Source organism: Dermacentor albipictus, chromosome 2 (assembly GCF_038994185.2).
Source record: "Dermacentor albipictus isolate Rhodes 1998 colony chromosome 2, USDA_Dalb.pri_finalv2, whole genome shotgun sequence".
Lineage (NCBI taxonomy): Eukaryota > Metazoa > Arthropoda > Arachnida > Ixodida > Ixodidae > Dermacentor > Dermacentor albipictus.
This window is the reverse complement of record NC_091822.1, coordinates 23,310,426-23,334,315: the sequence shown is the minus strand read 5'-3', so window position 1 is coordinate 23,334,315 and position 23,890 is coordinate 23,310,426. Positions and strand designations below refer to the sequence as shown.

Genomic DNA, 23,890 nt, shown 5'->3' with positions numbered 1-23,890 from the left:
AGCGACCTTCCTTATTTGGCCACTAGTGATCCCTGTCTTCATGTATTTCAATCTGCATTAGTGCACCAGTTACATCGCTGCCACTGCTGTTTTATCGCATGCGCAGATAAGGAGGCGAGGATGTTTGAAGCCGCCAACTCAATTTATTGTCTGGCCCTTTGCAATACCTTTGTTCTAATTAAATATCTATTGATTCATTGAAGTAGTAAATGTACGAATAAGGCAAGCCTCAACTGTGAGCAAGCGCTCCGCTCAGGGAAATTCTGTTCATCTCTCTGGACGTGTCACTGACTTTGAAGAATCTGTGGTAACATACTGAGCTATAACTATAACAACGCTACACGAAATATCTTGATGAAGAACAATCTATTGATGTTACGGAAAAGAAAACACAGTTTGGCCACTAAGCCTGCATACAACACCAACGTTGCAAACGAACTGCCAGCTAGCCGCAGGCTGCAGGGATTCCACCAGGAGCACGGACTTTTGCTTGAGAATACCAGCAAGCGCGCGGCCACGACTGCAGCTACAATGACAGCCCCACTGTCGCCAACACCAATCGCGCTGCAGCAGCACAGGGATCAACCGACGTTCCGCGGTTCAACAACTAAGGACCCGGAAAGCTCGCTGAAGACATGCGAGAAGGTCACTACATATAACAGCTGCAACTGCGACGATATGCTGCGCCATGTATTTTTCACATTGGTAGACGCTGCCAGGACGTTGTTCGAGAATCGAGAAGCTACCTTAATCGCATGAGATCTCTTCGAAGCGGCTTCCTGCAGACATTTACAAGCGTCGTGCACACAGATCGAGCCGAAGCTCTATATCCTAGAAACCCGAGCGCAGCTGCCCAATGTGACCATTGCGATCTTCACGGGGGATATAGCCCGTCTTGTACGGCACACCACCCCGGAAATGTCAGCAGAGAAAAAAGTCCGCTCCTGATGCGGGGCGTCAAGCAAGAACTTTCCGCCGGACTGATCCGCAACCGGCTGAAGACCACATCTGATTTTTCGGCCGGGGCTACGACGATTGAGAAAACTCTGCAAATGCGCACCAGACAATGTAATGGCCAAGCGCTCACGCCAGAGTGCGCCATCCAATCACTGGGTTTCGTTGACCTCAAAGATACCATCAGGGCCATTATGCGCGGAGTACTGCGCAAGACCTTGCCTTCGGCGCAACCTCAGGTGGCCTCGGTCACCGACCTGGTCAAGGAGGAACTGCAGCGATCCCTTGAAATTCCTCAGGTGCAGTCCTAATCGCTGCAGCCCAAGCCAGAAGCGATGACATAGGCCACCATCGCCTGCCGCCATGGCCCACCTCCGCGCCCGCGCCAGCACCCTGCAGCGGCGCACACCCGTCGTCCACCGCCGCCACTGCCAGCACGCCTGGCCGTCACCCAGCGCGGAGTTCCAAAGAAGACCGACGTTGGGCGCACCCCATACCATCATACACTGTGATAGCACTGCAGAGAAGGGGGCTACTTCTACCGCCGGTGCCCATACCGCGAAATGGCACTACGAGGGTTCGCCGTCAGCGTACCGCGCCTGCAGCAAGGTGAACGCCCTTGCGATATCGCCGACAAGCTCGCCGCCACTCAGTGGAGCCCTCGACGACCGTGCCGTTTGCCATCACCAGGCTGCAACCTGTTGCCGCAGCGCCAGCTATACGCTGGCCCAGCCCGGGGCTGGTCAGCCAGCCCGCATCCGGATAACTAAACGCAGCAACCGATGTAGTTGCTGTTTGTCGAACTGACGGACATCCTCCGCCAACGACGAACATGCTGAAGACACTATCTCGGCGACATAATGATATGCCGCCATCCCGACGAAGCCTGGAAGCAAAGAATGCACCGACCAAAGACCTGACGACGCGACGTACCAGCCACACGTCAACGCGATGCAGCCGTGATCCGAGGCCAAGACATAACTGCAACGCAAGACAAAGAACCACCGACCTCGATGTTCTTCTTGACGGCCACGCAGTCACGACATTAGTGGACACAGGAGCTGATTACTCCGTGATGAGTGAATCCATTGCCACCCAGTTGAAGAAAGTTACGACTGCATGGGAAGGACCCTAAAGCCGTAGAGCTGGAGGACACCTACTAAGGCTGATTGGAATCTGCACGGAAAGAATTACGGTTCATGACCGGACGTGCCCTGCTGGCTTCTTTATCGTCCAACAGTGTTCGCAAGACGTCATTCTCGACATGGACTTCCTGAACCAACACGGCGCAAACATCGACCTGAAGCCGAAGTCAATAACGCTGTCCGAACAAGAAACGATACCGCCTGAGAGCGCTCGTAGTCACCATGCCTTGAGCGTACTTAAGGACCAAGTACGCGTCGCGCCTCGCTACAGCATTGTCATTTCCGTCGGCAGCAAAACACCAGCGGTCCTAGAAGGAATCATCGAGTGCGCGCAACATCATCTGCTCAACCGTGAGATTTGCGTCGCATGAGGGATCGCTCGACCGCATGGAGAGAAACCGAAAGTTATGCTGACAAACTTAAGCCAGGAGTTCAAGCACATCGACAAGGACATGACCATGGCATACGTCGAGGAAACTGTGGAAGCCTGCAATAGGTTCGTCCTGTTATATTTTGCCGCACCTGTTCTGACGATCATAGTTCCCGAACCAGACTTCCACATAAATTCAGATCTCCCAATTGCTAAGCAGCAACAAGTCAGCACCCTTCTCCGACGATAAAAAGACTGCTTTTCGACGTCATCGGGGATTAGAAAAACACAAGTTGCAAAGCACCGCATAATCAACAAAAAAACGCGCTCGACCACTCCGCCAGAGCCCTTACCGAGTTTCGGCGCGAGAACGTGAAGCTATAGGGCAACAATTGCAGTCCGAGGACATCATGCAGCAGTCTAAAAGCCTGCGGTTGTCTCCTGTAGCCTTGGTGAAGGATAAGGATGGAACCCTACGTTTCTGCGTCGATTATCGTCGACGGTAAAAGATGACGAAGAAGGACGTATACCCCCTCGCACGGATAGACGACGCGTTAGACCAGCTCTGCAACGCTAAATACTTTTCTTCGATGGACCTCAAGTCTGGCTACTGTAAATAGAATTCGAAGAGAGAGATCGCGAAAAGGCTGCCTTCATCAACCCAGACGGCTTCTATGAGTTCAAGGTTATGCTATTTGCACTGTGCTTAGCGCCTGCAACGTTTCAGCGCGTGATGGAGACGGTTTTAGCAGGATTGAAGTGTCAGAACTGTCTTGCTTACTTGACGTCATCGTCTTCGCTGGAAATTTCGACGATCACGCCAGGCGGCTTACGACAGTACTAGAGGCCATCAAGTCAGCAGGGCTCACTCTCAAGCCCGAAAAATTCCGTTTCGCTTACGATGAGCTGCTGTTCCTAGGCCACCTCATCAGCAAATGTGCAGTGCGCCCTGACCCGCAGAAGACAGCTGCCATCGCAAGAGTTTCTGCAGCCCATCGACAAGAAGGTACTGAGTAGATTCCTTGGCATGTGTGCCTACTACAGGCTCTTCGTGAACATTCACGCATCGCTGAGGCACTGGCACATCTAATTAAATGTGATATCGAGTTCAAGTGGGAAACGCCGAAGGCCGACGCATTTAAAAAACTCAAATGACGTCACTGTCGGTGCTTGCGCACTTCGACGAGGACGCCGATACTGAAATACACACGTACGCCTAGGGCTCGGTGCCGTCCTAGGCCAAAGGAAAGACGGACTTAAACAGGTTATAGTATACACTAGCCGGTCGCTGTCAAAAGTGGAAGGCAATTATTCTACGGCCGAGAGGCAATGCCTTGGCATCATTTGGGATACGGCAAGATTCCGCCCTTACCTATGTGCCAGGCCGTTCAAAGTCGTCAACGACCATCGCGCGCTGTGTTGGCTAGCGATTTAAAGGACCCTTCAGGACGTCTTGCACGGTGGAGCCTTAGACTGCAAGTATATGATGTCTCTGTAATGTGCAAGTCCGGATGCAAACACTCTGATGCCGACTACCGGTCTCACGCTCCCGTGGACTCGCCGCGCCAAGATGACGAAGGCGACGACGCTTTTTTACGTACGCTTAGTGCAGACGACTCTGCCAAGCAGCAGCTAACTCACCCTGAGCTCATTCTCCCCTAAAATGTTAGGGGAGAACATCTTGCGGCGACATGGCGCACCAGAAGTGCTCATCACTGACAGAGGAACGGCTTTCTCAGCTGAGCCAACTCGAACCATCCTGCATATAGCCAGACGTCAGCGGAGGGCCATCCGCAGACGAATGGCCCAACGGAGCGACTGCACAAGAAGCTGGGCTACATGTTAGCGATGTATATCGACGTAGAACACAAGACGTGGGATGCCGTGCTCTCGTTTGTCGCATTTGCTTACAACATGGCAGTGCAATAAACAACACACATCACGCCGTTCAAACTGGTTTATGGAAGGAGCCCGACGACGACTCTCGACGCCATGCTGCCGCACGTAACCGACAAAGAAATGTCGACGTCTCCTTCTATCTCCAGCGCGCCAAAGAGGCCCGACTTTGCATCTAGAACTTGCAGGAGACTGACAGCCAGCACTACAATCCGCGGCGACGCTACCTGGAATAGCGGACTGGCGACCATGTTTGGGTTTAGACTCCGATACGCAGATGAGGACTCAGTGAGAAAATATTGCGACGCTTTTTCGGACCCTACAAGATTATGCGACTTATTGGAGCACTGGAATATGAGGTCGGGCCAGACCGTATTTCGCCGTCACAGTTCGCGACCTGAAATAGTCCATGTTGCGTGTCCTAAGCCGTTCTAGCAGCGCTAACGCACTATAGGACTTTGTTTCTTTGCTGCTTTGTTACCTGCTTTTTTTTTACTACCGGTGGTTTTGTTTTTCGGTCACCTGTTTGCAGCATCGGGACGATGCTTTACAAGAAGGGGGGCGTTGACACGTGTGCTTGTTTATTTGGTGACCGAGGTTTTACCGTCTAAGAGATGTTATCGCTCAGCGCAGGACACGCCTGCATGTATCGGAAGTTTCTGGAATGTTATCGAGGGTTTTATCCGCTGTCGTCACTGAACCTTGTGTAAACTGATAGCTTGTAGGCGCCACCTAAATTGTGTAGAACTTTCTGGAAGACACGCGAGCACCAGCGATTACTCTGGAACCTTCGATGACGCACGTATGAAAGCCGACACGCTTGCATCGGAGATCAGATGTCGACGATCGCCGACCGTGTTCGCCGCTATCGCTGCGTTTGAGTGTAACTCGCTTTTGTCGGGCAAGTTCACCCAATAAAGCTCATTTCGCCATTCACAGATTTGTTGCTGATTTGCTACCGTCACTAGTACATGATAATACCATACTTGGAAGAACAGATGATGCTTTTACGATAATTGCTCGTTCTCCTCCTTGACCAAGATTACTGTCATTCTTAAATTCTCCAGCCGCCAGTATCTGTACTCTCATTACACTGCAGCTTCAAAAATTTCAGCACCAACCGATTTTGTATTCCCAGGACTTGCTACCGGAGAAGCTGGAGATGAAGATGCTGACAGCCAGGTTGGTATTTATGTAGTTTTGATAAGATCAATTGTACTGCCGTGAGAACGCCTTGAACCGGGCACGGCTGACTCAAACACTTGCAGCTGCTGCATGGATGAATCTTGTGAGTTGGGCGAGTAGGTACGGCGAGGAGCTGCTGTAGCAGTGATGACTTCGTGCGTGATTGCTCCCCGCTTGGGCGGCGCGCGCATACGTGACGTTAGCCTTCTCTGCCCCCCTCGTGTGATTATTCCCTTCACGCGCGGTGTGGGATGCTCGCGCACCTTACCTTTGTACGTGTCGTTTAAAATTATGGGGTTTTACGTGCCAAAACCACTTTCTGATTATGAGGCACGCTGTAGTGGATGACTCCGAAAATTTTGACCACCTGGGGTTCTTTAAGGTGCACCTAAATCTAATTACACGGGTGTTTTCGCATTTCGCCCCCATCGAAATGCGGCCGCCGTGGCCGGGATTCGATCCCGCGACCTCGTACTCAGCAGCCCATAGCCACTGAGCAACCACGGCGGGTATACGTGTCGTTTCAAAGGTGAACATGTTTCAACAAACGCAAGTAAGCGATAAGACATGTAATGCTAGAAGGATGAGCGCGAAGCAGACAAGAAGGAAACAATCACAGCGACATGGGTGGCTTCGTCATTGTTTCTCTCTCGTATGTGTTTGTGCGCGTCTGTTTCGTGGCAGTTATGTTTCACAAGCACCGACTAGACCAAGTTCTTCTAAGGCATGTAAGTGTAGGTCACTTCCGAATAGTGTCAGCTGAGATGTGACTGGCCGTGAGAGGGCGAGTGCAGGTGAGTGCATTCTTTTATGGGAACAGCTTAGTACACTGGGCTGCACCCGCTGCGGTGGCTTAGCGGCTATGGTGTTGCTCTAAACCCGGTCGCGGCGGCCGAATTTTGGTGGGGGCGAAATGCTAAAATGCACGTGTAGCATGCATCGGGGGTACGTTAAAGATCCCCTGGTGATCAGAATTAATCCAGGGTCCCCGACTACGGCGTTCGTCAAAATAAAATCGTGATTTTGGCACGTAAAACCGCAGAGTTCAGGTGAAACGCTTGGCTACACTCACACAAACTTCATAAGCGCCCATGAAAGTAGGCGGACAAAAGTGTTAGTAAATGGCGGTATGTGAGTTGTGTGTGTGCGTATGTCTGCGCGTGTTTTGCATGTCATCAGTTCTGTAGATCTCTATCCGCTTGTGTTCAATGGAGGGCAGATGCATTACTGCGCTAACTTACTGTCATTTCCGAAGCATGCCCGAGTGAATGATAGTGTGCGAGTGGACGTATGAACACATTAGTTAGGGAAATATAACCTGGCGTGTTTGCTTAGTTGTATTGGGCTGCTGAGCACGAGGTTGTGGGATCAAATCCCGGCCACAGCGGCCGCATATCCATGGGATCTAAATGCGAAAACACCCGTGTACTTAGATTAGGTGCAAGATAAAGAACCTCAGGTGATAGTGCATATCATATTGACCGCAAGTAAAGACGGGTACAGCGGAATAGTTCTCTTCCGAGTTGTCTTCCGCTGTCCCCGTCTTTATTTGTGGTCAATATGATATGCAGTAAACGCCAACTAGGCCAAACTGAAATTCCCAGGTGATAGGTCACTCTACTCAAACATTGTGCACCCATGTTCTCTCTCCCTTTAATACATTCCGCATGAAAACAGTTGCCTTGCGAAGCAAGGCTCCATCTCATTCCACTCCCTTTTTGCTGTAGTTCTCAACGGCACTTCTCGATGTGCCTTTGTGAATTGGTACAACCCGTGCCAGCTTCCAATCACGCGGTAAACAAGACTGAGATAAAAGCTTTGTAAGTAACCGAGAAAAGAAAAAAAAACACAAAAATTTCTGAACAGTTTTTAAGAATCGCTGCCGGAATATCATCAGGGCCACAAACGATCGTCGGTTTCATCTCCTGCAGTAATTTACACAAACATTCTACACCAAATATAACCTCAGGCATTTGTTTAATGTCCATTTGGCAGATCCCATTAAGAGTGCGAGAACCCTTTGGTCTAAACACTGACAAGAAAAAATTGCTAAATGTTTCACTTTGTCTTCAACAGCATCAAGTATGGTTTCAGAGCTTTTTAGGGGGGAATAGAATTGTTTTCTTTACCGTTATACCTGACAAATCTCCAGAATTCTTTGGAATCTTTGAGCATATTCACACCAATGTTTTCGAACCAAGTATGTTTGGCCCGCTCCGCAAGACCCTCAAAGCTTTTTTTCAAACATTTCAGTTCTAACCAAGTATTCTGGGACTTCGCTCTCCGAAACTTTAGATAAGCTCTCGTAAGTTTTCGTACTAGCTTGCGCAGCTGATGATTAAACCAAGGCTTATCTTTTGACCGTTTAGATGAGATAACATGGATAGGAACAAATGTATTGCGCAATTGAAAAAGCTTGTCTTTAAACAGCTTCCATAACTCATCAATTCATCAGCTAATGCATCAAAGGTAGGAAAATATGACTCAAACGCCGAAATTACGGCACCAAAATCATCCCTCTTATAGATGTAAATCTTTCTGGGTTCCTTCTTCGGCACGGACACATATTGAACGTTTATATCAGCAGTAAAGACGCAATGGTCACTTAAGCCGGGAAGTACATTCACATTCGTTATAATGTTCGGAACATTACATAAGAGTAAATCAAGTGCGTGACCTGTGCCGTCGTTCCGTGATGCATCACGAATGTACTGTTGAAACGTAAAATCACAGACGCGTTAAAAAAATAATGCAGAATACACATGGCCAGTGACCGACCCCACAGGGTCATCGCACAATCCCTCTATACCCGGAATATTACAATCCCCTCTAGTATTACGATATCACTTTCCAGCGTATCAAGGAAAGTAGACAGCCGAAGAAACTGGTCGTATGATGATCGAGGAGGATGGTAATATGAGGCAATAACTTGACTTTTCTCATTATATAGCTTCGCTTCGCAAAAAAAAGGCTCCAGATTGGCTGCGGAACCTTCCGATAAGCTTGAGCTTAAGCTTGAACACGATAAGCTTGAGCTAATAAGAATAAATACTCCTCCCCCTCTTGCTGCTCGATCGTGTCAGAAACAACAATAGCCATCTGGAAAAACTGCAGAACTTAAGACACGCCAATCCAACCATGACTCCCCAACAAGAAATTTCTCCGTCCATCATGCAAGACGAATGCAATGGCTCACATCCCCCTAAACAATGGCTCACACCTCTACACTAGGGTTTTTGTGATCGGACCACGAATGTTTCGCCTAGGCATATACAGCTTCACTGTAAAAAGAACGAACATCTTTCTGCTAGAGACCAAGGCGATCATGAGGCGTGCTTACAAATGAAAATTTATTGAACATGCCGAGTAAATGCTGGTTCACAAGCAATAAATGGAAGTTACATAAAAATCAGAAGCAAAAACTAATGTGTGTACACACAGATCCCAACAGAAAACGCATCCATCTCTGAAAGTGTAACAGAGGCCATGCTACCACAAAATTCTCCCAATGTCATTGCATATACAGCTTCCATAATTTCTCGAGGCAGCCAATCTCCACAGAATGCTAGCTTCTTCCTCTATACTGCACTCTCGACATCTGAGCGTGCATTGTAGATGAAGCTAGCATTCTGTGCAGATCGGCTGCCAAGAGAAATTACGGAAGCTGTAGATCTAAAAATGCTGGGAGAATCTTGTCAGCATGGCCTCCGTTAGAAATGGATGCATTTCCTGTCAGGAAACACGCATGAATTTTTGCTTCTCCTTTTTGTGTATGTTCGGTCTATTGCTTGTCATCGAGCAATTACTCGGTGTGTACATTAACTTTTGGTTGTTAGACTTAGATCATCTCGGTTTTCTTGTACGTCCTATGTGTTCTCTGGTGCCATTTGCAGCCAGGCTAGTCATTATTTTTTTAGGCTGCAACAAGCCACTTTAATGGCCCTTATGATGCTTCTGTGTACCTTATAAAATCTATTATTTGGCCAATGTAGCAAGAATATTTATTGTGAAGCAGTAATAACAGGGTGCGCTAACTTCTAATTAAAAGGTGTATTGTGAAAATGCAGTGATCTTTAAAGGTTACGAGAAAGTAGTACAGCAATAAAACCTGATAAAGACTAGTTCTTGATGAAACCAAACATAAAATCGGGAAAAGGAGAAAAAACATATAGATATACAAGTCCAGGAAAAAAAAAACATTTTGATCACCAAGTGTGCATGTGGCTACCTTCCAAGAAACTCGTTTTTTCCTATGGTATGGAACTGGGAGAATGTGCTTGCATAAGCAAGCTGTCAGTCTGTCTATTGGAATAACAACAATGTTTCTTGAAAGGTCCTGGCATGCAGATTTTTCCAGCACTTGTAATTTTTCTGTATTTTCTTTCTGTAGCATTTTTGTTTATGTTTGACTGCATCAAACACCAATTTTTATCTAGCCTTCAAAGATGTCTTTCACTTTCTGGGGAAAACATGGGGAAGGCGGGAGATGGAAATTCAAGACGATGAACTACACGAGAACAAGGTGAAAAATAGGACCCAACGTTTCCACAAGTTGACCTTGAAGAAGACAAGTCCATCTGTCGAAACATTGGCTCCTGCTTTCACCTTGTTCTCGTTTTGCTCATCGTCTTCTTTTTCTGGGAATTTGTATAACTCGCCACATTTTTACAAATGAACCTCAGTTAGAAGCTAGTCCTCATCCATCTCTTGTGTCATCCTGTTGATAGTACTTCATGCTATGCTCTCTTGCAACATTTGTGTGTATGTGTGTGCGTGTGCACGCGTGGATTTGGATGTGAAATCGGGCCCTTGGGCAGAGGTATCATTCTTCTCCTGTGCAGCCGTATGAATTCATTAAATATAGTGCAACAAAAATACGATGGACAAGAACGAAGTGAACACAGAGCGGTTCGTTCTTGTCTGTTGTCTATCTGTTGCACTTTAGTTAATAATGAATACACACCAACTCATCCAGTTCCAGTTATTATGTCGGGCTTATTATAAGCCCGTTTGTGTCCTGGAATATCTGCATGGCTATGTATCCTGCAATTTAATTTCTGGCAACGTGCTTGCAAGTCGCGTGTCAATCTCCTGATTTTCCTGACGCTCTCGTGTGATATCCATGCGAGGTGTTGTGCAGGTTGTAATCTGCACTACAAGTGCTGCTTTGATTGCTTTCAGTTCAGCTTTTCTACGTGTAGGATGACCTAGAATGGTACTCACTTATATGGGGTTTAGATTTATGCAGTTACAGTGACAGTTACAGTGCAGTTACAGTTACACTGCAACTGCCACATCAGTGTACTATGTGTGCCTGATGTTTGCTTGCACATTCATGATTAGCAACCTCGTCTGTGCATTTGGCAGCAGCATACAGTCTCCTGGCCTAATTGTTTGCCCGCATATTGCACGGCATCGGCCTGTTGTGTTTCAAGTTCAGGTGCTGCCGAGGTTGTTTCTGAAGGGAGGGGTAGTCGTCCTTGCATCTCATATGCTAGCTGGCATAGTACTTTGGGACCAGGTTCTGAGCTCCTGAGGCAAAGAATTTGTGCTAGGACTGCAACTGTACTCTGTCTAGGTGCTTGTTGGTTTGCTCTTTCTCATACAGGACTTCAAGCATGGTAAAGCCGGAAATACCTGTTGTTACCCGATGCCTGTATTCAATGAGTTGTCTTTTTTGTGCGCTGCTGGTAATTCATACCGTACCATACCTTGGACACAAGCACAGCATCTGCGATTTTCCATAGTATCCACTTGTACACACCCAATGATTTCAAGATTATTCTTTTCACCAGGTGTAGAATTTGCGCCGAGGCATGGCATAATTGTTTCTCCCACATGCTGGGTTGTTGTTTGTCCCACACACTAGCTGAGGATTTGTGGACGTTGACTTCCGGGTACGTTTCTCCAGCTATTGGGAGTACATTGTGCAATCTGGAGTAGTTCTTGATTGTAGTCTTTTTTCCGACGTCGATGTAAGCCGACTTATCAGAAAGCGAGAGGCCAGACTGGCCAAGAAAGTCTGCAGTGTTGTCAAGGACTTGTTGCATCATTCTTGATTTCTGTATGAGATAGCTTTCCCATAGACTGTAATACACCATAGGCTGTAGTATTGCTTGCAGTATGCATGTGTTGTTGATGCGGGTGGGCCAAATGTACCTCCAACTATCACGTGGAATTTTCTGTCTTTCAGAAAGTTAATGTTTAACTTAAGTGCTCTATTAGAAATGTATTTGCTCATCATTCCTCTAATGAGAGTAGCATGAGGTACTGCTGTTAAAAGCCTCTTCACACTCTTCATTCTTTCATAAACGGTAATACACAATGACCCTGCAACCCTGCAATAAAGTTTCTGCTGCTTATGGCCCACTCATATCTGCCAGAAGGGACAACTCTTGAAAAATGTTTTCTTTGTGCTATGTGTGCGACGTAGTATGAGCATTCATGTCTTGACATTTATACATCTGTAGAACCAGCTTCCTGACAGAGCACTTGCTGTACCTGATTATTCTTATTTGTGCAGTGCTGTTGAACAATACACATTGATGCAATTAATATTCACGCACTCGAATTATCACGAAAGATTTACAATTTAGTTGTAAAGTTTTACAATTCTGCCCTATGCTTTCTGTTGTTGTTAGATTTTGCGTAAGCATGCCCCCCTATGCAGTAGTATTTTGAAGTTTAAGGGTTCAATAAAAAGTGATGAACTAACTTTAAGTGCAAGAGCTTTTTTTAACCTACGACTCCCATCGAAATGCGACTTCCATGGCTTGAAAATGAACCCCTCGCCTTGTGTTAGCAGCAGAATGCTATAGCCACAGTAACAGGTGAAGAAATTGAACAATATTTTTGTCTATAGTTCCTTTTTTTGCCTGTATGTAAGTAAAATTTCGAATAAGTTTGTCATTGCAAAAAAGCCCAGTTTGTGGTTCTTTATTGAATAAACCACATGTTGTGTATAGTTGAAATGCAGAAATTGGTTCTAAAATCCTCGGGTGAAATGTTCCTGCAAGTAGCATGGTATTTAATTACTTATAAAGAGTAATCCTAGCAGATATCGTTATATGGGTTTACACACTAATATATGTGATCACGAACTTATTAGAATCATGTAAGGCATGAATGTTTCTGCACACTTGATCAGCTGTGAACGTGCAAGAACTGCTTGTACTGGCTGACTTCACTGCAGTTTTCATTTACTTTTCTTCAGTGTGTCGTTTTATCATGTTTTATCCCCAAAAGAACAGGCCATTTGCCTGCTTTTGGCATTGTTGCTCGAGTTTTACATGCCGGAGAAGGAGGGTACGTTGTCACTGTGCCACTATAGCAAGCAAATAATTTACCTAATTTACTAGCTGTAGAGTTAATTGCCTTTCAAAGCAAGTGTTAATGCAGATGCAGTAGGGATAGAAAGTCCGTAACATAGTGAATGTTTATTGGTGTCTGTGCATAAAAAATTCTCCAGAGAAGACGTGCAACTTAACGTGCATGCAATATTCGAAAACAAATTAACGATGCTATTTATTGAAGCCACGGATTTAATGCTATCGTGGCAAATTCATTCCGATAGCCTACACTTTTGCTTTGTCAAATTTAATAAGTGAGGTGAGATAAGCTTTCAAGATGCATAATCGGAAAATTCACGCTTGAAAACTGACAAGAAAATGCAATTGAATGGTACCGCGTTCAGCCCAACGTTGAAACTTCAGGTACTTTGCTGTCTTGTCATTTTCCCTTACCGAGGTTGAAATAATTCAAGCTGCTCCGTAAGCGCGATTTTCGCATGCTACTGAACAAACGAAAATTGTGACGACCTCCTCGTCTGGTGGGGATCGAACACATCCTAGTACTGACAACTCGCAAAGACGTACGAAGCAAACGTGAAAATGCACTTCATTTGCTGCGTAGCGCGTAGACAAACGCATAGAAACGGGAGAATAGAATCTGCAGTACAAGTTTTTTTTATTCTCTATTCCCGTACGTACCGAATTCGGCAATTCACGTCTCCACGCATTGCAGTTGTTGTGCGATACTCCATTTTCTAAAACAAACCGGCGAAATAGCTCCATTGTAGCTCTCCACGCAATTTCGACGGAAAATCGCAGCGATCGCTGCGACTGTGCGACCAACCAGTTGGTCGCAGCCGAAAATTGGTGGGTCGGCACTGCGATTGCGATTTTTATCGCAAACGACGGAAATCGCACTTCCGGTGCGAAGAAATCGCATCATGTGAAACAGGCTTTAGGGGGCTTTTTGGCCTATTAACCGTCCTTCATCGTGGTCTCCGCTGTGGCCATTCGGTTCCTGAAAAGATAAATAACATGATGGAGAAATAGGTTCAAAGCACCTGAAGAAGACAAAGAAGGCTATCTACATTAGTAACCTTGAATAAGCATGTGTCCATGAGCCTACGCTCTGTCTGCATTCAGAACTCCTAGCGAGCTCGCGCGTAAGCTTCTACTAAAGGTATCATAGGTGGTTGGTGCGTACATGTGCATACATGTGCAATTTATCGTGCCATTCTCCAAAATGGCCGTAGCCGATGTCCGAATACGGGAAATACCCTAAAAGGTTATAAGCAATCAAACTTTTTTTTGTCGTTATATAGCAGTGCGCTTGTGACGGCGTGTTCTTGGAAGGTGCTCTTTTAATGGTGCATGTCTATGGCACTAGCACGGGAACCATTGCAGCGGGCAGAAGCGACCTAGAGCAGACACAAAGGACTAACAAATTCCTAGTTGCGCATACAGCTACAGGGCACGGAGGGATCCAATCTACAAATGCTTCCTCGATATGTCTCCATGCGTACAACAAAAGGAATGGTAAATAATACTTGCAGCATACTTTTGCCAGGCTACTTGAGTTGTAGCTATTGCGTCAGAGGAGCATTACTGACTTCAACAAAGAGCAGCTATCATACATTGTACAAGACCTAGATCATCATCATCATCATCCGCCTATTTACGCCCACTGCAGGGCAAAGACCTCTCCCATACTTCTCCAACAACCCCGGTCATGTACTAATTGTGGCCATGTTGTCCCTGCAAACGTCTTAATGTCATCTGCCAACCTAACTTTCTGCCGCCCCCCTGCTACGCTTCCCTTCCCTTGGAATCTAGTCCGTAACCCTTAGTGACCATCGGTAATCTTCCCTCCTCATTACATGTCCGGCCCATGCCCATTTCTTTTTCTTGATTTCAACTAAGATGTCGTTTACCCGCGTTTGTGGCCTCACCCAATCTGCTCTTTTCTTATCCCTTAACGTCACACCCATCATTCTTCTTTCCATAGCTCGTTGCGTCGTCCTCGATTTCAACAGAACCCTTTTCGTAAGCCTCCAGGTTTCTGCCCCATATGTGAGTACTGGTAACACACAGCTGTTATACACTTTCCTTTTGAGGGATAGTGGCAACCTGCTGTTCATGATTTGAGAATGCCTGCCAAACGCACCCCAGCCCATTCTTATTCTTCTGGTTATTTGAGCCTCATGATCCGGATCCGTGGTCACTACCAGCCCTAAGTAGATGTATTCCCTTACCACATCCAGTGCTTCGCTACCTATCGTAAACTGCTGTTCTCTTCCGAGACTGTTGAACAATACATTAGTTTTCTGCAAATTAATTTTCAGACCCTACCTTCTGCTTTGCCTCTCCAGGTCAGTGAGCATGCATTGCAATTGGTCTCCTGAGTTACTAAGCAAGGCAATATCATCAGCGAATAGCAAGTTGCTTAGGTACTCTCCATCAACTTTTATCCCCAATTCTTCCCACTCTAGGCCTCTGAATACCTCCTGTAAACATGCTGTGAATAGCATTGGAGATATCGTATCTCCCTGTCTGACGCCTTTCTTTATAGGGATTTTGTTGCTTTCTTTGTGGAGGACTACGGTGGCTGTGGAGCCGCTATAGATATCTTCCAGTATTTTTACATATGGCTCATCTACACCCTGATTCCGTAATGCCTCCATGACTGCGGAGGTTTCGACTGAATCAAACGCTTTCTCGTATTCAATGAAAGCTATATATAAGGGTTGGTTAGATTCTGCACATTTCTCTATCACTTGATTGATCGTGTGAATATGGTCTATTGTTGAGTAGCCTTTACGGAATCCTGCATGGTCCTTTGGTTGACAGAAGTCTAAGGTGTTCCTGATTCTATTTGCGATTACCTTAGTAAATACTTTGTAGGAAACGGACAGTAAGCTGATCGGTCTACAATTTTTCAAGTCTTTGGCGTCCCCGTTCTTATGGATTAGGATTATGTTAGCGTTCTTCCAAGATTCCGGTACGCTCAAGGTGATGAGGCATTGCGTATACAGGGTGGCCAGTTTCTCTAGAACAATCTGACCACCATCCTTCAACAAATGTGCTGTTACCTGATCCTCCCCAGTTGCCTTCCCCCTTTGCATAGCTTCTAAGGCTTTCTTTACTCCTTCTGGCGGTACCTGTAGGATTTCGAATTCCTCTAGGCTATTCTCTCTTCCACTATCGTCGTGGGTGCCACTGGTACTGTATAAATCTCTATAGAACTCCTCAGCCACTTGAACAATCTCATCCATATTAGTAATGATATTGCCGGCTTTGTCTCTTTACGCACACATCTGATTCTTGCCTATTCCTAGTTTCTTCTTCACTGTTTTTAGGCTTCTTCCGTTCCTGAGAGCCTGTTCAATTCTACCCATATTACAGTTCCTGATGTCCGCTGTCTTACGCTTGTTGATTAACTTAGAAAGTTGTGCCAGTTCTATTCTAGCTGTAGGGTTAGAGGCTTTCATACATTGGCGCTTCTTGATCAGATCTTTCGTCTCCTGCGATAGCTTACTGGTTTCCTGTCTAACGGCTTTACCACCGACTTCTATTGCGCACTCCTTAATGATGCCCATGAGATTGTCGTTCATTGCTTCAACACTAAGGTCCTCTTCCTGAGTTAAAGCCGAATACCTGTTCTGTAGCTTGATCCGGAATTCCTCTAGTTTCCCTCTTACCGCTAATGCATTGATTGGCTTCTTGTGTACCAGTTTCTTCCATTCCCTCCTCAAGTCTAGGCTAATTCGAGTTCTTACCATCCTATGGTCACTGCAGCGTACCTTGCCGAGCACGTCTACATCTTGTATTATGCGAGGGTTCGCGCAGAGTATGAAGTCGATTTCATTTCTAGTCTCACCATTCGGGCTCCTCCACGTCCACTTTCGACTAACCCGCTTGCGGAAAAAGGTATTCATTATCCGCATATTATTCTGTTCTGCAAACTCTACTAATAATTCTGCTCTGCTATTCCTAGAGTGTATGCCATATTCCCCCACTGACTTGTCTATAGCCTGCTTCTTGCCTACCCTGGCATTGAAGTCGCCCATCAGTATAGTGTATTTTGTTTTGACTTTACCCATCGCCGATTCCACGTCTTCATAAAAGCTTTCGACTTCCTGGTCATCATGACTGCATGTAAGGCCATAGACTTGAACCACCTTCAATTTGTACCTCTTATTAAGTTTCACAACAAGACCTGCCACCCTCTCGTTAATGCTATAGAATTCCTGTATGTTACCAGCTATTTCCTTATTAATCAAGAATCCGACTCCTAGTTCTCGTCTCTCCGCTAAGCCCCGGTAACACAGTACATGCCCGCTTTTTAGCACTGTATATGCTTCTTTTGTCCTCCTAACCTCACTGAGCCCTATTATATGCCATTTACTACCCTCTAATTCCTCCAATAACACTGCTAGACTCGCCTCACTAGATGGCGTTCTAACGTTAACCGTTGCCAGGTTCAGATTCCAATGGCGGCCTGTCCGGAGCCAGGTATTGTTAGCACCCTCTGCAGCGTCACAGATCTGACCGCCGCCGTGGTCAGTTGCTTCGCAGCTGCTGGGGACTGAGGGCCGGGGTTTGATTGTTGTATTCATATAGGAGGTTGTGGCCAAGTACTGCACCAGGGTGGCCAATCCTGCTCTGGTGAGAGAGTGCGTTACCGGTTCTGGTCACCGGGATCAGGCCGCACTTCAGGCCTGTTTGTGCAATTTTCTCAACACAGTTTTTTTTTATTTTCCGGTGGAGAATTGCGCGGCACCGGGATTTGAATCACGGTCCTCTTGCATTGGAGACGGATACTCTAACGTCCCCGAGGGAGTTATATTAAAAATTAAATTATGAGGTTTTACGTGACAAAACCACTTTCTGATTATGCACGCCGTAGAGGAGGACTCGGAAAATTTCGACCACCTGGGGTTTTTAACGTGCACCTAATTCTAAGTACACGGGCGTTTTCGCATTTCGCCCCCATCGAATTGCGGCCGCCATGGCCGGGGTCCGATCCCTCGACCTCGTGCTCAGCAGTCTAACACCATAACCACCGAGCAACCATGGCGGGTCCCGCAGGAGTTGTACGCCTCATTTAACCAACAGTGGTGCCCTATTTGATCATTCAAGGTGGACCAATCTGAGCTCGGTTATACCGCACGGATGGCACTCGGCTAGAGAACCTGGTATTTATGACCTGCACATGTGTGGCCATACATAATTGAGGATATATAATTTGTTTTTTAGGAGGGTTTTCGTACAGTGATAAAATGAAGGAAAAAACATTAAAAAGAAAGAAAAAAAGGGGGAAAAACGGAACATAACATGTGATTTGAACTCGTGACCCTTCAATGTTGCCCGGAAAGGTAGCTCAGTCGGTTGGTTCGTCAAGCCACCGGTTACTTTCAAGCGCCATCGATCGTGCTCCGAGCCTCATACTTATGTGGAAAAATGTGGAAAAATAATTTCTTGGAAAAATCGCCGCCAGAGGAGCAGCGTGAACTCGAGCGGCTTTAGAGACTGGGAAAACTGCCTTAAAATATTTAGACTTGAGGGGAAGCTTCGTTAACAAACTATAACACGGCAATCAGCACTCGAATATAATTATAACCCTAATAATAATTGTAAATATTCATCTCATCTATAGGATCTAATGCGCGCACTGTTGAAATTTGTTTCCGCGTGTAGTAGTTAAGAGAGCCAGTTTCAGGGCGGAGAAGAGGGAAGGAAAGGAAAGTCTCTGAAGCAAACTTGCAGCGCCGTGGTTTTAAAGCGCAACCGTGGTAGAGAAACGGAAGGCGATATAAGCGTGCGTGGCCATGATACGCACATGACAAACTGCCCTAATATATTTACACATGAGGGGAAGCTTCGTTAACAAACTATAACACGGCAATCAGCACTCGAATACGACGAGAGAAATTATTCTCTTAGACGAGGGAGAAATTATTCTTAGACGAGGGAAAATTCCCTTGATATAAATCTCGTTTGCGAGACAAATGCTTGTATGTATTGAACCTCTTAAAAGATGAGGGGGGAAATATGCGCTCACCGAGAGGGCATCGTCAGCACGAGACCACCACCAGGCACCTTACTGAGATGTGGAGAGCTTCGCGGCCGGAACGAAGCCTCCCCTCTCCGCCGGCCAAGAGGGGAAAACGCGCTTTCCGATCGCTCAAGGTTGCGCGGGCATAGTATAGCTCTAGCGTCTAGGAAAACCTTAAACAGGTGCGAGGGCGGCACGCATAGCGTGGCAAGCTAGCTGCGAGAATAGCTATGTCAAGTACTGCTGCTGGCGAGGGCGAAATACCTTCGTGTAACTATAATAACCCTAATAGGACTTCTTTCAAAGTAAAAAAAAAGGAAACGGCTCAGAAGGCTATACTACGAGAGGTATGACTGATACTTTTCTAGATATATGGATTCATCTCATCTATGGGATCGCATGCGCGCGCTGTTGCTTTGTCTCTGCGTGTAGTAGTTGAGAGCCAGTTTAAGGGCGGAGAAGAAGGAAGGAGAGGAAAGCAATATTGCAGCGCCGTGGTTTTAAAGCGCAACCGTGGTAGGGAAATGGAAGGCGATATAAGCATGCGTGTCCATGATACGCACACGACAAACTGCCTTACAATATTTAGACTTGAGGGGAAGCTTCGTTAACAAACTATAACACGGCAATCAGCACTCGAATATAATTATAACCCTAATAATTGTAAATATTCATCTCATCTATAGGATCTGATGTGCGCGCTGTTGCTTTGTCTCTGCGTGTAGCAGTTAAGAGAGCCAGTTTAAGGGCGGAGAAGAGGGAAGGAAAGGAAGATACCTAGATGCATGAAGTCAAACATTTAGTGTGCAGTTTATATGTAAAGTAGCTCACACAGTTCCGAATAAAGCATGGATAGAAAACAGATGCAACTCCATTCTTAACCAGATCATGGCAGGTCTTCTCAGTTAGAAAGTCAAGGAAAATCAAGTCCAGAAAGAACCATTAAAGCAGCGCGCTTCTTTTTTACCCGGTGGTCACAGAGTTCGGACACGAGCAGCCTGCGGGATCCCGTGCGGCAGGAGGCCAAGGAGGATGTGTCCGTCAAGGAGGACGTTGACTTACCAAAGGTAGGTGTGGGATGAGAACTGCAAGAGACACCCCTCGCACTCCGTTTGAAAAGACAGTGAAAACGGGTTTATTTTGGGTCGTGCGCCCTGTGTGTGAGCATATTACGGCTTGACCCATTTATACGCATTTAGTTTTTAGCAAGGACGCAACAGATGCATTGACCTCTCGCATTCTTATCACGTGGTGTCTGTTCAAGGTAACGATGCGCCTACATGCCAGAGTAACAAGCTAGTTTCGGTCGGATCCACGCGAAGCATGTGGCAGATTCATGCACCATCGCTTTCAATGCCAATTTGGGGAATACCATCATCGTCAGCACACTAATTTTATTTCACTACAGCACGAACGCATATATAATAATTGCTGCCTTGCACCAGACAGCAATTATTCACATAGCTAATCCTGTGCTTCCGAATTTTCCAATTTCGTTGAAGCTAGTGCAGTTAACACAAACACAAAGACTGTTCTTTCTCGGTCGCATTTTATACGAAGCAGAACGCGTGGGTGCCAGAAGACGACCGCCAGGCCCTCTGTAAAATGTACAACGGGCGGGCTCTGCCTGATACCACCATGCAGTGGGAAGGCGATATAGGTAAAACTGGACGCTGCGTAACTGCCGAGTACGGGAGCACAAACTTTCTATTAAAGATAAGCAAAATGCACGTCTACCTTGTGGGTATTCTCCTCCTGTGCTCTTGGGACAAAGGAACGACAACACAGTAGTACAAACAGTCACAAGGGCATTTATTGCACCTTTCATAGATCAATGCCAGCTAGCCGAGTTGCTATCCACAAAACATGCCGATGGGCGTGCGACAAATCTAGAAGTCCGACTTACCACGGCCTCATAGCGAGCGAATATGTTCGCCCCATGCTGGATCCCAACGCCTGGTCGTTCGCGCGTACTGTCACACGAACGGTGGCGCATTCCAAGGCAGCCACGCGAGACGGTCTCGCAGAAGCATGGGTCGGCGCACGCGCGGCACGGCACATCCGTCCAGCTTGCTTCCCGAACCCCCAAGAGAGCAAGCGCCTTCCTTTCGGCGCCCAAGAAACCTCGCCTGTCGGCGGCGTTAGCAGCGCAACACTCGCGCCATCTCTCGCACTGCGCCCCAGCCACATCGACCGCCGCGGGCATCACGCAGGCCACGCGGCGAAGCCGCACTACAGGAGACGCGCTATGCGGGAAAAACATTAGGAGCCGCGCATCCCCAGAACCTCTACATGGCTCAGTCTGTTGGTGCGAGCGATGGTTTGACAATATAAAAGTGTCAGGCAGAAACCAAAAAACTATTGCATGCTAACTTTTGGATGTTTTCTATATCTGAAAAAGAGGAGCGCATTGCGCCAGCAACACGTCTATGCGCTTATTCCGATGCGAAATCCGATTTGCCTTATTATTTTTCTTTACTGTTAGGAAGCTGTACGAATGCGTAGTATTCGGTGCGTTTTTCCTGCTCGGAAACTCCAGAAATCAGTTTTCAGTGTGGTGATCCTCTGTACTTTGTGTTTTCCTTAATTTCACTACGATAACGTCAACGAATATGGGCTGATTTCCTTAAGAACAAGTTATAATTAATGTTCTCACATCGTCATACCAACTAGTTTTCTTCCGTTCTCGACTGCGTTTTCCTTCCCTTGGCATCATTTTAATTACTGTGATAAACGACTGATTTCATTTATCACGTGGCCTACCTAACTATATTTTGCTGAAGTAGACCATTGGCTACTCCCCTTATCTCTCCAACCCACATCCCCATTTACCTGTTTCTTAATTTTATATCTTTCATTTTATTGGTCGTTCCACGATACATATCTAAACTGTTCTTAAGCTTATTTGTTAGCCTATAAGATTCCGTCTCATATGTAAGCACTGCCTGAATGGAATGATTGTGCTGTTTAATTTTCAAGGCTGAACAGCAACGAGCCCGCTATGACTCGGTAATGCCCGTCGTATGCACCCATTTTTATTCCTCCGTAAATTTTATTCCTAATATGCAGGTCCACTGGGAGCCAAAGTAAACGTACTCTTGCGCAGATTCTTGAGGCTGACGGACAATCACGAATGCTCGTTCTCTTGCTTCGTTCTTGAATGTGACTTCTGTCTCGCATAGTAATCTTCAACGCTACCCTTAGTTTGTCGGCAATGGTGCTCAGTCATTTGCTGCAATTCATCTGCCGCATTGCTGAAGCGAATAGTGCTGAAGAGAACTACGCAATACCTCCATGACTGCTGGTACCTATACTGATGAAGCAGGCGAAACATCTGGAACATCGAATGGGAACGCAAGGTTGAAACGGAAGTCCCAGCCAGGCTGCTATCTGCAAATTGTGGCTTGCAGAGGGACCGCTTGAGTTCTCCTAATGGCTTCCTGGCGACGTTGCGAAGTATCTTTGGATAAGAAGGCTGATAAGAAGGCCAGTCGGGTGAAGTCCTGGAGGCTGGGGTCGGGAATCTGAGAGCACGTGTTCAGCTGCCGGTCTGGTGGCCGGTTTTCTTCCTACAGAATTTATTTTTTTATTTATTTTTATTTATTTCATGCTGAAGACTAAGAATGGGTCCCAGCAGGACAGGTGCAAGAGGTAAGATAAAGGCACAAACATAAAAGATAACATAGGAAAACATGCAAAATGGAAACATAACGCCAACTAACAAACGTATTAGCCACAAACAGTAAGTACTATGCGAAAATATTACGCGAAATTGAGACATAAAACGAATTAAGAGCACGCATCATAGCTCTAGGTCACAGAAAATTAGCCAAGATCAGTTAGACAGTTCCATTCTAATAGAGTACGCAGGACTAATTTAAACTGAAAAGCATTATTTTGAGCAAAATGCGGGTTAACGAATGGGCGTAATGATGTATTTGTCCAGTGGACATATGAGATACATACACATGAGGGTAAAGGGCTAACTTTTGATTAAGAAGTAAGTAAAGAAACTTGAGGCGGTTCCTAATTATTATCTGAATAATAAGGAAGCTTGGAGGACGCTTAAGTTTCACCTTCAAGAGTGAAACGTGATAGCGTTGTCGGGCCCCGTAGACGACGGCACCGACACCCGATTTTATGCGATACGGGGCCGCATAGAGAGAGAGAGATAAATTATGTCCTTGATAGGGTTCGGGGGTGGCGGGGGTCGGGAGACTAACCCCCAATCCCCCCCTTCCTCAGACGGCGGCTAGTCCTTGCTTTCTGGCGGCGTCTTCGGCCATCCGGACGGCCCAGAGGTGCTCCTCTGGGTACAAGCTGAGCAGCAATCATCGTGCATGTGCGAAATACATCAAACGGGGCCGCACAGAAAACAACAGTAGCCCGATGCCGGTGTCAGTGCAGAGCACAAAAATGGCTCATACCTCCGTAAGGCAGACAATACAAACTGACTCATCAATGGCTAAAACCCGCGAAAGCAAGGAAAATAGGAGTTGGTGTTTGAGTTTCCACGTAACAAAATTATATTTTCTCGTACAGGTAAATTATTTTGTCATATATTCAAATTACAATACAGCGTTTTCATGTCTAGAGGTTGTGTGTAAGTCGGACTTTACAAATTTTTTGACGCATTTTACTTTGAGAAATTCAGTTAGGTCGCTAACATCTCTGCGCCCCGTGGAGGACCTGCGTGGTTCTGGTTCAGGATGATTTTTCTGACAGACAACGCTGCCCACGGCGGATGCCGACCACATACTTTCTGTGAAACGAGGCCCTAAAGCTTTTACGTTAAAGAAGAGCTTCTGCCTGTGCCACCGGTCCGAACGGTTCTTAGGCCTTTCGCTCGTTGAAACACACAATGTTGTAGGGAACCTAACCTTGGCCCCACTAACCTGGTGATCCGGATGTGATCGTGCGACGAGCACACTTAGAAAAAAAAGGAGTATACTTTACTCTTCTCGAATAGTCTGTACTCGCCACGTACGTATAACAC

The 23,890-nt window shown here is 46.4% G+C and overlaps 1 protein-coding gene across 13 annotated transcripts in view; it reads left to right on the top strand.

Annotated features, from left to right (window-relative positions):
- Nucleotides 1-23,890, top strand: part of LOC135897935 (testis-specific serine/threonine-protein kinase 3-like) — a 245,996-nt gene that overhangs the window by 136,303 nt on the left and 85,803 nt on the right. For 10 of the 13 annotated variants that reach the window (XM_070533526.1, XM_070533525.1, XM_070533519.1 and 7 more), the window contains 2 exons: nt 5,504-5,547; nt 19,875-19,961. In XM_070533526.1, the coding sequence (XP_070389627.1) occupies nt 5,504-5,547; nt 19,875-19,961 (131 nt within the window). The remainder of the gene's footprint in view (nt 1-5,503; nt 5,548-19,874; nt 19,962-23,890) is intronic. The other 3 variants (XM_070533524.1, XM_070533523.1, XM_070533527.1) reach the window with 1 other exon arrangement.